The 15,276-nt window shown below is 46.1% G+C and overlaps 1 protein-coding gene across 1 annotated transcript in view; it reads left to right on the top strand.

Annotated features, from left to right (window-relative positions):
- The first annotated feature begins 8,882 nt into the window (after window positions 1-8,882).
- The window catches only part of LOC119436637 (neuropeptide SIFamide receptor), a 200,211-nt gene continuing 193,817 nt past the window's right edge, over window positions 8,883-15,276 (top strand). Inside the window, exon 1 of the mRNA XM_037703565.2 lies at window positions 8,883-10,893. Coding sequence (XP_037559493.1) covers window positions 10,431-10,893 — 463 coding nt within the window. The 5' untranslated portion in view covers window positions 8,883-10,430. The remainder of the gene's footprint in view (window positions 10,894-15,276) is intronic.

Genomic DNA, 15,276 nt, shown 5'->3' with positions numbered 1-15,276 from the left:
AAAGCTGCACAAAATACATAAGGGCCTGCTATCCTTGAAGTAGCTCTTGGATACGTGGCCGACACATACATCATAAAAAACTTGCCGTGGGTGCGTTGGTACAACTTGGTGAAGAACCAGGAATTATTAGGTGCTTTGTGAATAGTGGAAGTTAGAATGATCACATTTCTTGCACTTTGAAACGCGTGTGTGTCAACTATTTTCTTCCTTTGCATAGGAAAATTCAAGGCTCCCCATGATTCAGGTTTTGATGTGCATCGTGCTTAAAATGATGCAGGAGTGAAGTGTGAATAGGTCTGTTCCTCATGAAAGCTTTGTGAAAGCAAACCAGGGTGAAAAACGGCCACCATTTATTATCTCTTCCGAACTGAGCGCCTGAACTACTCCCGCACTGTTTTATTTATTTATTTCCTAACACATTTGTAGCGACTTTCTTGTTCTAGTGAAGAAACTATGCCGGGAGTCACAACCTCAGGTTCAACCAGGCCATTTTTAGTCCAGTCTTTGCATATTTGCTTGCACTCGTCAGAGCAGAGGAGTAGCCGACACCTCCGATGGTCGCCTTTGCTTCCTTGCACTCACTTAAAAGGACACTGGAAAAATAATAATTTGAGCTGTATTATTAAATTATACCGATACCCAATTAAAAAAATGCGCCGCTTTTCCCGTGAGAAAGGCCCTGTTGTCGTAGAAGAAAAAGGCCAGACCACACGCCATTCTTGGCGAAGCCACCTTGAAGTTGCCGCACCGACCCACCGTGACGTCATAGAGTTTAACGGCAAGTTTTTAATGCGATAGCATTAAGGTCCCCGTGTCGCAGAAAATCCGGCGTTGGTGTCGGCATCCGTGGCGGAGAAAATCATCCCGAACCACCCCGACCGCGCAAGCCCTCGGCGTGGCGCAAGGTGTAAGTGAACTAAAAGTGAATTTCTCACAATGAAATCTGTCGGAAAAATGGTAAAGTACAACTTAACCACAACCTAAAGACATGGTGGCGTCGGATTGTAATTTTAATGTACGAGAAAACATAATTCTGTTAAGAAGAAACTTAAACACAAACCCTGACTTAGCCTGCCTAATGCGTTTTGGACACGCGCGCGCGTCGGGGCAATAGCAAACAATAATAAAACAATAAAAAAAGGTCCTAGGGCCTTCACATTTTATATAAGACTGACATATTGCCCCTGGAAAAGTTCTTCCCAGCAATGCATTTCTGTTTAAAAGTGAAGCCGACTTTAAGGGGATAGGTGTAAGCTTGGTCTTTGTAAGCTAGCATTCCCAGGTCATATTGTAACCCCATATTATTATATTAGCCCATTTCTTACCCTTCATTTTTTGTATTTGTATTCACATATGTATTCTAACTATTGTATAAGTCATAATACTTTATTGTACTCTCCCCCCGTACACAATGCCTTTAGGGGCCTATAAGGTATCTTTGAATAAATAAATAAATAAATAAATAAGAAATAAATAAATTCTGTGTTGCAGTGACGCCTACTCATAAATAAAAATGCGATCTGAACGGGGCCCGATAACGCTATCGCGTTCCACTCTTAAAGGTGAAGCTTAAGCATCCTCCAATTTTAACGCATAGCGTTTAGGGCCCAATGTCGCAGAAAATCCGGCGTCGGCGTCCGCATTGCCGCCCGCGGCCGAGAAAATCATCCCCAACCACGCAGGCCCTCCAAATACATTTTACCACTAAAGTTGCTCACACTTTGTCTTGCATTCTTCACAAAGTTATTCCTCAGAGTTTTGAGAGTGACAGCCCACAAACAATTATCATGAAACAAAACACCGACAGCGCATGCCTTTTATGCTAAACCTTCTCAGGCTGAAATATTAAAGATGCAAACAATAAACGAAGGCCGGCTCACGAAAGAGGCCGTGTTTCTACCAGAAAGCGCGCCTTCGTGCATAGCGTTCACCGCCAGCGTTTTCCAGTAAACATTACGGTTACATAAGCTGCAGTTGCCGGGAAGTGTGAGAAACAGTCAAGGATCTTTGAATGCTATCGCGTTCCACTCTTGAAGGCGAAGCTTAAGCGTCCTCCAAATTTTTGAGGCCCTCCAATGTAAAAGAAACGTAAATGAAAGTGAGGGAGACCTGCACCACCAGAGGTATCGCAGGTTAAAAGCCAATTAAATAAAAATGAATCGGCGTAATTTTTTGCGGGTAAAGAAGAACTACATTGTATTCGAAAACAGCCAGAGCTGAAGTAAGTAATTTTTAAGAACTTTTAGTGAGCCACATAGGCCGTATACCGAAAAATGCAACAAATACTTGAAATGCCGTGACGTCACATAGGCCGTACTGGTGAACGGTTTCCGGCGCGCAATAAAATTAAGAAAAGATGGCTAGAATTTTGACCTTCAGTTTATCTTCCTATCATCAACAATAATCAACGAAAATAAGGCTTTGAAAATACTCTCTCAAGCTAAATTGATTTAGAGTTTCTCTTGAACGCACCTTTCATTAACCAGATGAAAAATGCAGCTCCGTCAATAGGCATACGCACTGAGCACCGTGCATTCAATGCTGCGGGAGGAGAGTCAACGAACTCGCGCGCCCGCACTGCGAAGCTGCTCGACTGAGTGGCCGAATGCTAGAGATGGTGCCGGCGCTTAAATCTGCACATAGCTCGCACGTAAGCCTTGAAGTGCGGCTCGCAGCGATAGGTGCCACGCCGAAAACAGGCCGTGACTCCTGACATGTCAGCGGCGCCCGCAGAAACATGCTCCCGCACATGTGGGAAGTGCGGTCAGCGAACACAGAGAGAGGCACAGCGCAAGGCCGCTGGTGCAGGAGATTATAAACAAAGCGCCACCAGCGCCGCCCATGCGACATAGACATGAACGCGCGCAGAAGGAGAAGCTAAAGAATGTATGAAATCACACGCACACACACACACACACGAGCACGGGCACACACACACACACACACACACACACACACACACACACACACACACACACACACACACACACACACACGCACACACACACACACACACACACACACACACACACGCACACACACACACACACACACACACACACACACGCACACACACACCCGCACACCTGCACACGCACACACGCACACGCACATCCACACACATACACGCACACACGCGCACATCCACACACACACACACACACACACACACACACATACACACACACACAAACACACATGCACACACACACCCGCACACCTGCACACGCACACACGCACACACACACACACACACGCGCGCGCGCGCGCATGGTGCTACGTACACCACACCGTGAACGGACGGTGGCACGGTTGGAGGAACGCGGCAAAAAGCTCACGATGAAGTGTCATATACAGGCTGTCGCCTGTCAAAGTAACAGCAAAAAAATGTACGCTGCCATTGGGAAAATAAAGAACTGACCTTCTGGACCTTTGCCCAGTGGTGCCTAGTGACGACTATTGCTGGGTTTATTTCTTTCGTTTTCACATTGTTCTTTATAAGATTCTTTTGCGTGACTGCTCTGTAGCCAACGCCACTGAGTGGTCGAGCCCGGCCATGCTAAGCTTTGCGCACAATCCTCCCTTACTTAGGCGTTGAGCGAAAAGGTATCAATGGAGCACACTTAGCGTGGCTGAGAAATGGCAAAGGCTTCAAGAGAACGGTCATGTCTATAGCCTAACGGTGAAGCGAAGCCAGCCGTATAAATGCCGGGATAGATAATTCTGTACTATCCCTGAAAGGAGAATCCATCGTGAAGGATATATCAGTCCTATTCCACCGCCAGGATAATATTTTGTGTACCATTCACCTGGCTTTTTAGAGAAGACAATTTAATCAATTCCTTTGTAATTGAAATAAGGCCGTTACGTCTGATGGGACCACTGCTAGTCTGTTCTAAAACAGTTCATTCAGTCTTTTTCAGTGCCCGCTATGTCCTGCGCAAATGTTTTTTTTTTTTTTTCGCGCTTTACTCCTAGCGCACGAACAACAACAACAAAAAAAGGACTGGTACAATGCAAAAGTATGAGACTTACCATGTTCGGTCATCAGTCCTCTTCCGCCATCAATATAATATTTGTTTACTAATTACCTGCATGGTTAATTGGACCAGATTATTAAAACACTAAAAAATAATTCAGGGCGTGACTTCCTAGCGGAAAGCTGTTATTGCGTCCTAAAACATTCCATCCAGTATTTTTTAGCGCACAATGTTCGGCGTAAATATTTTTTCCATGCTTAACTCATAGCGCGCGGAATACGAGAAGTGCCACGTGATTAGGCGTCCGCGCGCCACGACACAAGCGATCCGAAAAGTCATTCGAAAGAACCAAGTCTGCTTATTGCCCTACTCTGAAGCCGCGTGGTCATTGCGCAGCCTGCGTTCGTGGCGCAGTATACGCAGCACGCGATGAGGGGAAGCTAACATTAACACCGACAGCGTCTCCCAGGCGGTGGCCGCGTGAGACAGTGGGGGGAGTTGGTTTCTTCAAATCACATTTGGGACCGCTGATGTCGTGGCGCAGGAGCGTCTAAACCCGCGGCACTTTTCGTATTCCGCGCGCTACGAGTAAAGCGCGGAAAACATATTTACGCATAACATTGTGCGCTGAAAAGGACAATTAAATGTTGTAGGACGCAACAACACCTTTCCTCTAGGAATTCACGCCCGGAATGCCTTTTTAGTGCGCTTGCACGAGCCGGCAGCCGGCCAAAGGTGCAAAAGCGAGGAAGGCCGCCACTCTCCCCTCCGGTGACTTCGAAAAAAGCAAGATATGCTGAAAATAGGCCTGTACAAGACGTAAGGTTTGATCAGGTGGGACACTGGCCTCTTCGTACCGACAGCAGGGAACAGCGTTGTAAGCTTGAGGGATGCACAGGACAAACCCGTATCATGTGCGAAAAATGTAACGTGCACCTGTGTCTTGCCAAGGCTCGAAACTGCTTCAGAGGCTTCCACATGAGCAATTAGTGAAGTTTGTGTTTGCAATGATTCTGTTTTCCACCTCTGAATAAATTAGCTTTTCACTGCGTTTCGCAACCACTGAGCCCTAATGTGCGGTTTTGACGACATGACTGTAAATCGGCAAATAATAACACAAATGACATTTTTTGCTCAGGCAAATTTTTTTCTAGAGTCCTTGTGGTGTAAAATATGCAAAACAAAAAAATATATGCAAGAAATAGAAAATCCAGGGCTGCAAGGGTTAATAATCTTGCCCACTTAATCATGTAGGTAATTAGTAAACATATATATATATATATATATATATATATATATATATATATATATATATACATTCACCCGTCATCTTCATCTCTGTTTACTCATCATCGTTGGCTTAGTCGACTTCGGCGCGTGGCCCTTCCACATAAAGCGTCGAACAGCCATCTTACAAGTGGTGGAGCTGCTCTTCGATTCCTTGTTTGTCTACCACTTTACGCCCCTCTGGAACTTCGTTCAGACCACCACTTGCTCCGCCTTTCCACCGCCCCACCAAAAGAAGAGCGCGGAGGACCTTCCAACGTCGCCTTCCCTTCCCAACCGACCCCTCCCTCTGGCACAGCCAGCACCCGGCACGTATGGTGGGTGCAGCTTATTCACACATGTTCGCTGGTCTCGACAATGATGATGTCGCAGATTGGCTGGCTAGTTATCACTGAGTCAGTTCATTTTTAACTGGTGAGACGATTCTCACAAACGTGTCAAGGTCGCCTTCTTCCTCACGGACGTTGCTAAGACTTGATTCCTGAACCATGAGCACGTCTTAGATGACTGGTCTGCATTCACCCAGCAGCTTCGGCAGATTTTTGGCACCACAGCCATCCGTTCTGAAGTCGTCAAGAAAAAGCTTGACGGACGCATGCAGCTTCCTGGCGAGATGTACACCTGTTACATCGAAGGCGTCCTCGCCCTTTGTCGCCGCGTCGACTCCACCATGAATGAGTCCGATCGCCACAATGCACAGGCTGTCACAAGAAAAGAAGACGACAACGTGACATGGGGTGCACGCGCCGAGTGTTTCAAAGAGCTGCAGCTGCCTTTGGAACGAGACAGGCATGAGTGCGATCGCGGCCTAAAATAAATAATGATATCACGACGCGTGTTCGGATTGACGTCAAATTTCTCAGTGAGGTTTCCGTAAACAAAGTAAATTAATGGCTTTGAAAAGAAAACTTAGTACATTTTGGTCTGGGTGGGAATCAAGCCCGGGCTTCTGGGTTGCCAGACAAGCATGCTTCCCCGACGCCAGGCGGCTCCACAGTTGTGGCTGACTAAAGGTGTGCCTAGTGCGTGCGTTATCACACACATCACGTCACAGCCATCTGGATGACTAAAGGCTTCACCATATGGGTTATAATGCTTTCGCATTCCCACACGTAAGCAATCCTAAGTGCCTCTGCCGAATATTTTATTCGCATGTCGTCTGAAGGTTGATAGCTTCCGTGGTGGGTCTTAGCCACGATAACATAATTTCACGGGGCGAAGCGGGCAACAAAGCTCGGTGTCGGCAGAGTGTGGTGCCATATGAAAAAAATTTATGATTTCATAATGTGTGGCAAACAGCTTCGCTGGTAATCCGTCCCCATATGAATGTGGCGACTCGAGGAATTTTCTATACAGAAAGAAGTGGGTGTAACAATTCGGCTTTTGTTGCTAAGAAAATAAGATGGTTTCATCTGTATACTGAGCGAAAGAAATTGTTCCTGAGTGCTTTAAATGTACATTCAATATAGGTTGCTGCAGGAGCTGAGTATCTCTATAGATTCCTGTTTATTGCACAGGTGGGGTTGATATGTTCAGTCTACTCTTGTCATATATTATAATTTTACAAACAGGCAATGCCATGGGTGTAGTCGCCATGCATTTCACTGACGAAGTAAGTCCTTTAGGTAAATTTGATAAAATCGCCGGAGGTAATTTTTGTATATCGAAAAGGACAGGAGGAAAAATTATGCAGATTTTATGCGCAGTGGGAATCGATGAAAGGGACGCTTTGGCAAGCCAGCAAGGCGAACTGGCGCATTACGATGCGAGGCGCACTGCAAGATTTCAGTTACAAACGTGTCACTCAGCCACCATGATGGACCTCGCCGAGCAAGCGGAAGTTTTGAGGCGAAAGCCTTATATGTCTCATCGTTCAGTCGACCTTCAACGTCCTTGAGCGAAAACAGGCTGTCAGCACGTATCGTATAAAAAAAGATTAGTGAGCTCTCCAGCGAGTTTAAGGCAGTTAAAGTGGGCCAAAGCATGACTGGGCAGCAGTCGTTGACAATGCGAATTAAGAAGGATGACAAAGCAAATTAAGAGGAATTAAAGTAAATTAAGAGTAATCAAAACAAATTCAGAAGAAAGCGAATTATGAAGGAGGACAAAGCGATTTAAGAGGAATCAAACTGAATTAAGATAGATCAATGCGATTTAAGTGGAATCAAAGTGAATTAAGAGTAATCAAAGCGAATTAATGTGGATTACTACGCGAATTAAGAGGTTGACCAAGCTGTTTAAGTGGAATCAAAGCGAATTAAGAAGGATGACAAGTGGATTAAGAGGAATGAAAGCGAATTAAGAGGAATGACAATGCTAATTAAGAGGGTTGACAAAGTGATTAAAGTGGATGACTCAGCGATTGAAGGTGGATGATTCAGCGATTAAAGTGGATGACTCAGCGAATTAAAGTGGCTAATTAACGCGACTTATTAAACCGGCTAAATAATGCATCCGCACTTGGACTTTCGCCTTCAAGTCGTCTTAGGAATAACATAAGAGACCCTGCGGATGTTTCTTAAGGCAAGACGAGACTGGACCCTAGCTACCGATCGCAAAAGGCCAAGATTGAGGCAAAGAATGTTTTGCATTAAAAGTGCCGTAAAATAGAACCCTTTATAGCATAATGGCAGTGCGGTTACTATTTTTTGTCATGAATGTGTTTCAGTTATTGCCGGTGCGCTCACATATCCACAGCTATAAGCTTTTTCCCCTGCGCAAATGCTGTGCCCCTATGTTGACTAGCGCAGACTTGTATTGTCATATGATGCACAAACATGTATTACCTGAAAATATCGTTAAGGTTTGCCTTGCCCCAGCCGCGGCATTTTGCTTCGCGGTATTCTATTTACCATCGTTAGCTCCAGTGAATTCTTGACACGTCCATTCTATATATTCCTAATACGTAAATAACAAAAAAAGAAAATCAACCCAATTAATAAGTTGCTGTGATAAGCGCAATTCGTGACATTACTTTCCTAACGGTACAAACGCTGACCAATTCAGATTATACTATTGTTACAAAATACGTATACACGACCACCATAACACACTAATATTTACATAAACACGGGAGTAAGCCACAGAGTAAGAGTGATAACATGCGTAGCACTCCTCTCTCAACTTTAAAATCAAGTCCATGGATTTCCACAAGACAGCCGCACTTTACAAGGAGACATAGAAAGATAAATAGAATAAAGAAAGTATTAAAAAAAAGGAAAGAAATAGCATAATAAAGTCGCGCAATGAAGTGGCACTCGTTCGCCGTTGCGTTCGTTGCAAAGGGCAGAGAAAGAATCGCACGACAGCGGTAACCGCACAAGAAAGATGATCAGTGCGAAGGCGACGAGCCCGGACCGCCTCCGTGGCGCGGATTGATGCGGCGAAACCAGCCGATTGCCGCACGTTTCGGAAGCAGGAGCGTGAAGATGAGAGCGTAGCTCGGTCGGTCAGTTTGAAGCACCCTCGACAGAGGGCGCTACCTGTAAGAACTCCGGGAGAACAGGGGCGAGGAGGAGAGCGACGTCGGGAAGAGGACGAGGGGCGCAAACCACGGCTGCTGCTGCTGCTTTGCCGCGCTTGTTGGGCCGGCTTCGGTTGGCGCTCGCCGTTTGGGCCGCTCAGTCGCCCGGAGCGCGGGACAGCGCACGTGTGTTTGGCACGGCGGCGGTCTCACCTGACGAGAAGACGCGACGGCTGAGAGCTGCTGACAAGACTGCCTCCGACGACCGACGCCACGTCTGTTTGCCTTCGCTAGCCTGCTGCTGCTCGTGCTCCGTCCTCTATCATTATTATTTTTCCCCCTTTGAATTTTCGTTTTTCCTTCTTCTTTCCGGATCCTCAAGTCTGTCACGGATCTCCTCGCGACGAGTCGCCTTCCTGTCGACAACTCGTTGCAAGTAACGAAGTGTTGTGCTCTTCGGTGTCTCTTGCCGAGAGCGGTGTCGCATGCTGCCCAACTTTGGCGGGACTGATGTAATAGTGTTTCCGCGTTCACTTCTAGTCAGCGAAACGAGAGTTAAGCAAGAAACTTTGTCACTAAGCGCGTCGAACGGGCACACAGCTGAGAAACTATTCGCCTGTTTGGCGGTTTCCATTGTCTTTCAGGACGAAAAAAAAGTTGTCCAGGTAGGTCTCCGAATTATCAGTGTTCTATAGGGAACAAGCAGTACTTAGGAGAGTAGTTAACGCAGAATTTAATCGTAGCGGTTTGCAGCGGTTGGTGTCCTCTAACGCTATCGTTGCGTTGCTCCTTTATTGGAATGTTAATGGTTCGCCGTGAAAAAGTCGTTAGTTGCCTTCGATGCTGACACTGCGTTACTCTGTCAACGGTATGTTAATGGTCGGCTTTGGAATAGTCGTCGTTTACTCGGAATCATTCCATCGAGGGCAAATGCCGTTTCTGTGATTATAAACGAAAAAAAAGTTTAGTGTAAAGTAATAAAAGCAACGAATCGTGCGATAAGTTCTATCGGCGAGTGACCAGTGCTACCACAGCATAGCGCACAGATTAAAGAAAAATATTGTGAGTCATACGGGCAATTTTGGACACTTCGTTGACAATCACGGAGACTCTCCGTACCATATGTAAGTCAACTCTCACGCCCTGCAGTGACGGTTCCACCATTTTACTCTTAGCTAGGCACGGTATAAGATATTTATCGACGTAAACAGCTGTTACTTCTTCTCTAATATTTCGCGTCGGCTCTACAAAAACAAATTTTAAAAAACTTTTTTTGTGTTCATGTGCCCACTATCGCCGGCTTCCTAATTAGCCAGACACAGATTACCCATCGAGCTGACATTGAATGTACCGCATACGGGCCAATTATAACTAGATTGCCACGGACATAAGCAGTCAGAAGTGGCGCATCGCGCGTGGCAAGCTGATGCGGCCGCCGTGTGTGGACTGAATCAACAATGCCCTTTCTGACCAGCAGCAGTGAAGAACTGGTGCATCGGAACTGACTGACTGCTATCGCGTGGCGTGCGTGTCCTGTCTAGAGTGAAAACGCGTGCGCCTTCACCACAGCTCTCGCCGCCTGCTCTGGACACTCCCGCGGGGCGGCATAACATCTGCTACGTTTGACGCCGCGTGACGCGGGAGAGAGGACGTTATCTCGCTGTGGTGCCTGGTCTGCGACTTGACCTCCTGTCGAGCACATGCTGCGCTCCACACCTCCGGCGGCCATGGTGCGACCCGGCGCATCCTGGCTGTCCGTGGCCAACTCGACTCCTTCTTACTCCAGGACCGTGAACGCCATGGCGGCATACGGGGGCGAGGCGTATGAACCGTACGGCGGCGAAGAAGGCCGAATTCAGACGGCGCCGCCGCCCGTGCAGGAGAATGGCTCCTGGAACAACGCAAGCGACTACGACGACCTGTACTCGATCCCGTCGGACCTGTGGATGCGCTACTCGCCGTCTATCGTGGCCATCTTCTGCCTAGCGTACACCGTGGTCTTCATCATGGGACTGCTGGGCAACAGCTTCGTAGTGGCCGTGGTCGCACGCTCACCGCGAATGCGCACCGTCACCAACTACTTCATCGTCAACCTGGCTATGGCCGACATCCTGGTTGTCGTATTTTGCATTCCGGCCACGCTCGTCGGCAACATCTTCGTCCGTGAGTACATAAGCGCGAGGGCTTCTCTATGTATACTATAAACTCGACTCTACGTATGTTGTCCACAGTCCAGCTATTCGAGGCTGTATAGAAACCGCCATCCTTAGTCGGCCGAGGTGAAAAAAAAATATGTTAAAATAGACAAAAACGGCGGACACTGGCACTAACCAACAGCTAGATTACCGCCGAAGAGGCCCCTGGTGCTACGCTAAAGTCAAGTGTCATTTAGAGCAAAGCGGGAGAGCATGCACAGCGCAGTCAAGACACAAAATAAAAGCCAACGCGCGACCTTGTCCGAGTTCGCGCGGCTTTCCGCTGTCACTTTAAGCTCATAGCCAACTAGAATATTTATCCATTTTCTGACAAGGCTAAGACGCGAGAAAACTTGGCACTATTCTGTGAGTCGCACTTTGTCTCTCATACATTCGTGCATCGGTGTGACATTCGTATATCCCTGGCCGGTAAGCTGCCATCGAGAACTCGAAGACATTTTGGCACTGTGCCACTACGCTGCCGCGCTTGGCCTTCGGCCGAAAGCCGTCTGAACCTGTCTTAATAAGTGTATCGGCAGCGGTAGTAGTCAAGTGTCAGGTGTCTGATCAATAAGGAGTAGTCATGCAGTCGTCTCATTCGCAGGGAAGCTTTGTCGCGCTTCCGAATTGTGCTCCACCAAATCAGGCCATAGGGTTCAGCTGTGCGTCGCGGAGACCGGCCGACTGAAGTATTTCTTCTGTCACGTTGTAAAGCATTTTTCTTTTAATGTATATGCGCTTGCAGTCGGCTTACAGAGACTGTGCCTGTCTTGCGCCGTGATAACGTGCCACGAGAGAACTTGTCTTCGTCACAACTATAACAAAGACATGTTCTCTCGTCACTGTAGCGAAACTTCACGGTTCACTTGATGTGTGGTTTCCTTTAGAAAACACGGCTTTCATTCGCGTTCCAGCACTTCTCCGCACTATCTTCAGTGCGGTTGTGGTTCTTTGGGCATTTACATTCATCTGAATACATGCATTGATTATTTTCGCTGTTGGGTATATTTGTGAGCGCACAATGCGATGGCGCATCTTGTAGAAAATATATTAACGAAGATAATATTCAGCGATGAGGCTATAAGGTCGGCACCATATTTGTCGCCGATATTTCCAATATGTTAATAAATCAGTTTGGAAGTGAGGTTGCAATCAATTGCGCTGAACTAGTCGGAAGAGATTTGGCGGTTTCATCGGGGAAAGAGTAATGACATAACCGCTAGCGTAAATCAGTCACTTAGCGATTATTTTGGTGAAAAAATAACTGGAAGTGGGTTCTTTTTATACAGACTATACACTTGTAAACGGTACTTGCGAAAAAGCGGAAAAGAATGTTGGCTCTACTGAGTTGGTGATCACATTCGTCAGAAAAATAACGAAGTTTAGGCTGCAATATAGTGGACTTGGGGAGTGTTTTATCCAGCTTCAATTGTCACGGAAATGTTGCCAAGGCGTTGTGAAGCCAGATGTTAATGCGCCGGTAAGTTCTTTGAAATTATTTTACTTTGGTAGAATATCTATTGAGTGAGTCGGCCTTTTTGTGTTGCTTACGAACACCACTGTCAGGAGACAGTCCGAAATTTATCGCTTCGGGGCCAAACCAGAGCAATTATCTTTGTTCTGTGCAGTTTCCTCGTATTTCTGAAATTGCTGCAGCGCAAATTGACTAACCGGATTATCTATAGTGAATGTAAAGTGATATTTTGAGTAGCGAAACAACAATCCCCAATCGCCAGTACAATCACTAAAAATATTCAACTTATTATTTCTCAATAATGAAGTTAGGGGTACTAGACGTTCTAGTTGCAAGAAATAAAAAATCAAGTCTGGGGTATTCCGTGCCAAGAAACCTCGATATAATTATCAGGCACACCGTTGTGAGGGACTCCAGATTGATCTTGACCACCTGGCGTTCTTTAACGTGCGCCCAATGCACAGTACACAACCGTTTTTTTTTCTTTTTTGCATTCCGCCCCCCATCGAAATGCGGCCGCCGCAGCTGGGATTGAACCGGCGACCTCGTTTTCAGCAGTGTAACATCGTAGCCACTGAGCTACAGCGGCGGGTGTGTCTCATTTTCAGAATTGAAGTCAGCGAGTACTCAAAGCATAATATTTTGCTAAAAACTCACTTCCTTGCGCTAGTTTTCCGGAATAAGAGCTGAAATCCCCCACCTGCATGTATTTCAACATTTACGCACAGGAGAAAAATATAGTAAGGAAAAATATAAACTGGAAGGGCAATGGACTTCATGGCACATTTTGAGTTCACATATTTTCATACTGATGCAATGTACGAAGTTTGCAGCAAAAAATTATATGCTTCGAGTACTCGCTTAATTCAATTAATTCTGCACTTATAGTATGCCCTTTAAAGTCAAATATATAAACTGTGCTTAGTAAGATTGTGTTCATAACTCTAGAGTCATTTGTCGCTCAAATTTTGATGTGTTACGTTAATGTCAACTTGGTGGGTAGAAATTATCAATTTGTGTCGAGTGAGTGAGAAAAACTTTATTTCGAATCAAAATGATTCGCGTACGGTGAGTTAGTGGGTTGAGCCACCCGCCGTTATCCACCACCCCATCCACAATTTGTGTCGAATCCCATAGTTTTTAATAATCGAAGATTGTCGTCCCTGAAACACTTGGTAGATCTATAGTCGCGAAAACTTGTGTTCACCTATTTTTCTCATAGCTTTTTCTTTTTTTGGCCTCGACTACGTGATAGGTTCCTGGGCAGTCTGGTACTGCTCAAGGCGTCATAAAAGGGCGTTCAAAGACAGGTGACGTAATATACTACACCTTAACATCCCTGATTCTTTCTAGCATCGTTTGCATATGTAAGGCATATCTTGGAAGCGAGCCGTGCCGTTGCAATGCCTCCGGGATTCTTTTCCTCACGCGCTACCAAAATTTCAGCAAGTGGGTCCTTTCTAATTTCGCCGCCTTCGAAATGTGGCCGTTGTGGCAAGGAATCGCGAACACGCGACGTTGGGCTTATGTAACAGATTTCAATTTCCATTCAATTTCCATTTTTATTTCAAAAATACATTTGTTAAAGACGGCATTCAGTTGATTGATCTAAGCACATTGCGCTTGTATAGGCCAACGAGGCAGTAGATGGAACATATGTACAACAAAGCTTCTGCCACAGAGTAAATGTACCAACATCACATGCTACACATTATTTTTCCAAATTAAAAACAGTCCCCTGCACGAAAGTTAAGACGCAAATGACATTCTAGGTGTACATTACAGCATCTTACAAAAGCCGAATTTGATACATAGAAATCAATGATGTGTTATCACAGAAAAAAGGGATAAAAAAGAAACCAAGAAAAAAAGTGTATTTGATATCAAGGCATTACAGTAGATTGCAGATCATAGGTGCAGCATTATATGCATGTAGTTTGCGTGATTTCAAGTACTTGTGCTCAATAGTTGATCTCACACGCTTTAACCAATCCTCTGTTCAGCGCGCTTACTCTGGGTGTGATGATACGTTCGCCGAATCGCACGGTGCACATATTTTACGATTACCCAGCATCGCACATATTCACCACCGTCGAAATGCGCGCCCTTAATAAATGTAGTCAGCGACTGCTAAACATAAACGCGGTTGTTTGCATCAATCTCGCATTCTTGGACGAATTAAAGGGCACCCGACAACAGTTCTTGTCATATATTAGGCACCGTTTCTTTAGAGCGGAGCCTTTTCCATTTTGTGTGACACGTAGATACGAAAACCGTTCGGTGGGACACTTAGCATCGAGTGATATAACACTCGCGGTACTCCGTCAGTCTTACGAATCGATGCTGCGCTTTTCGTTTTTACAGCGAACCTGTCTCGGGGGTCGGAATTTTTCGTGTCCGCGTCCGTTAGCAAAAATGTGGGCCGATCCCGGCGGCAGTGCAGGGAAGGAGCAGTAGCTCGTACCCCCGTAAGGCGGAGGCTTCAAGCGCTTACTCAGCAAAGTGAAGCGAACAGTGCATACATTCTTTGGAATCACGCATTCAACATACAGAACAGCATACGTTTCAATAAGGAACGAGCACAAAACAAGCATTCGAAGCCCATAATTGATGATAAGGTGCTCCTCATAACAATGCGAAGCACGTAGCGCTCTTCGCATACGTTTGGCCGGTAAAGATTACTGTTGCGCAAGATGCCACGGAGACGGCAGCTTGCGACGTGGGGAGTGGCGTCCCTAGCCTTTCGTCTATAAAAGAACCAGCCTAGCAACTGATTTCAGTGTTGTTTCAGCACCGCTGTGGGCAGCGGCGTGCTGTCAAAATTACCATTACCACAATTACTCTAAAGCAATAAAGCATTGTATACCCCCCTCAGCA

This window comes from Dermacentor silvarum, chromosome 1, assembly GCF_013339745.2.
Source record: "Dermacentor silvarum isolate Dsil-2018 chromosome 1, BIME_Dsil_1.4, whole genome shotgun sequence".
Taxonomy (NCBI): Eukaryota; Metazoa; Arthropoda; class Arachnida; order Ixodida; family Ixodidae; genus Dermacentor; species Dermacentor silvarum.
This window is presented reverse-complemented; position numbering and strand designations above follow the sequence as displayed.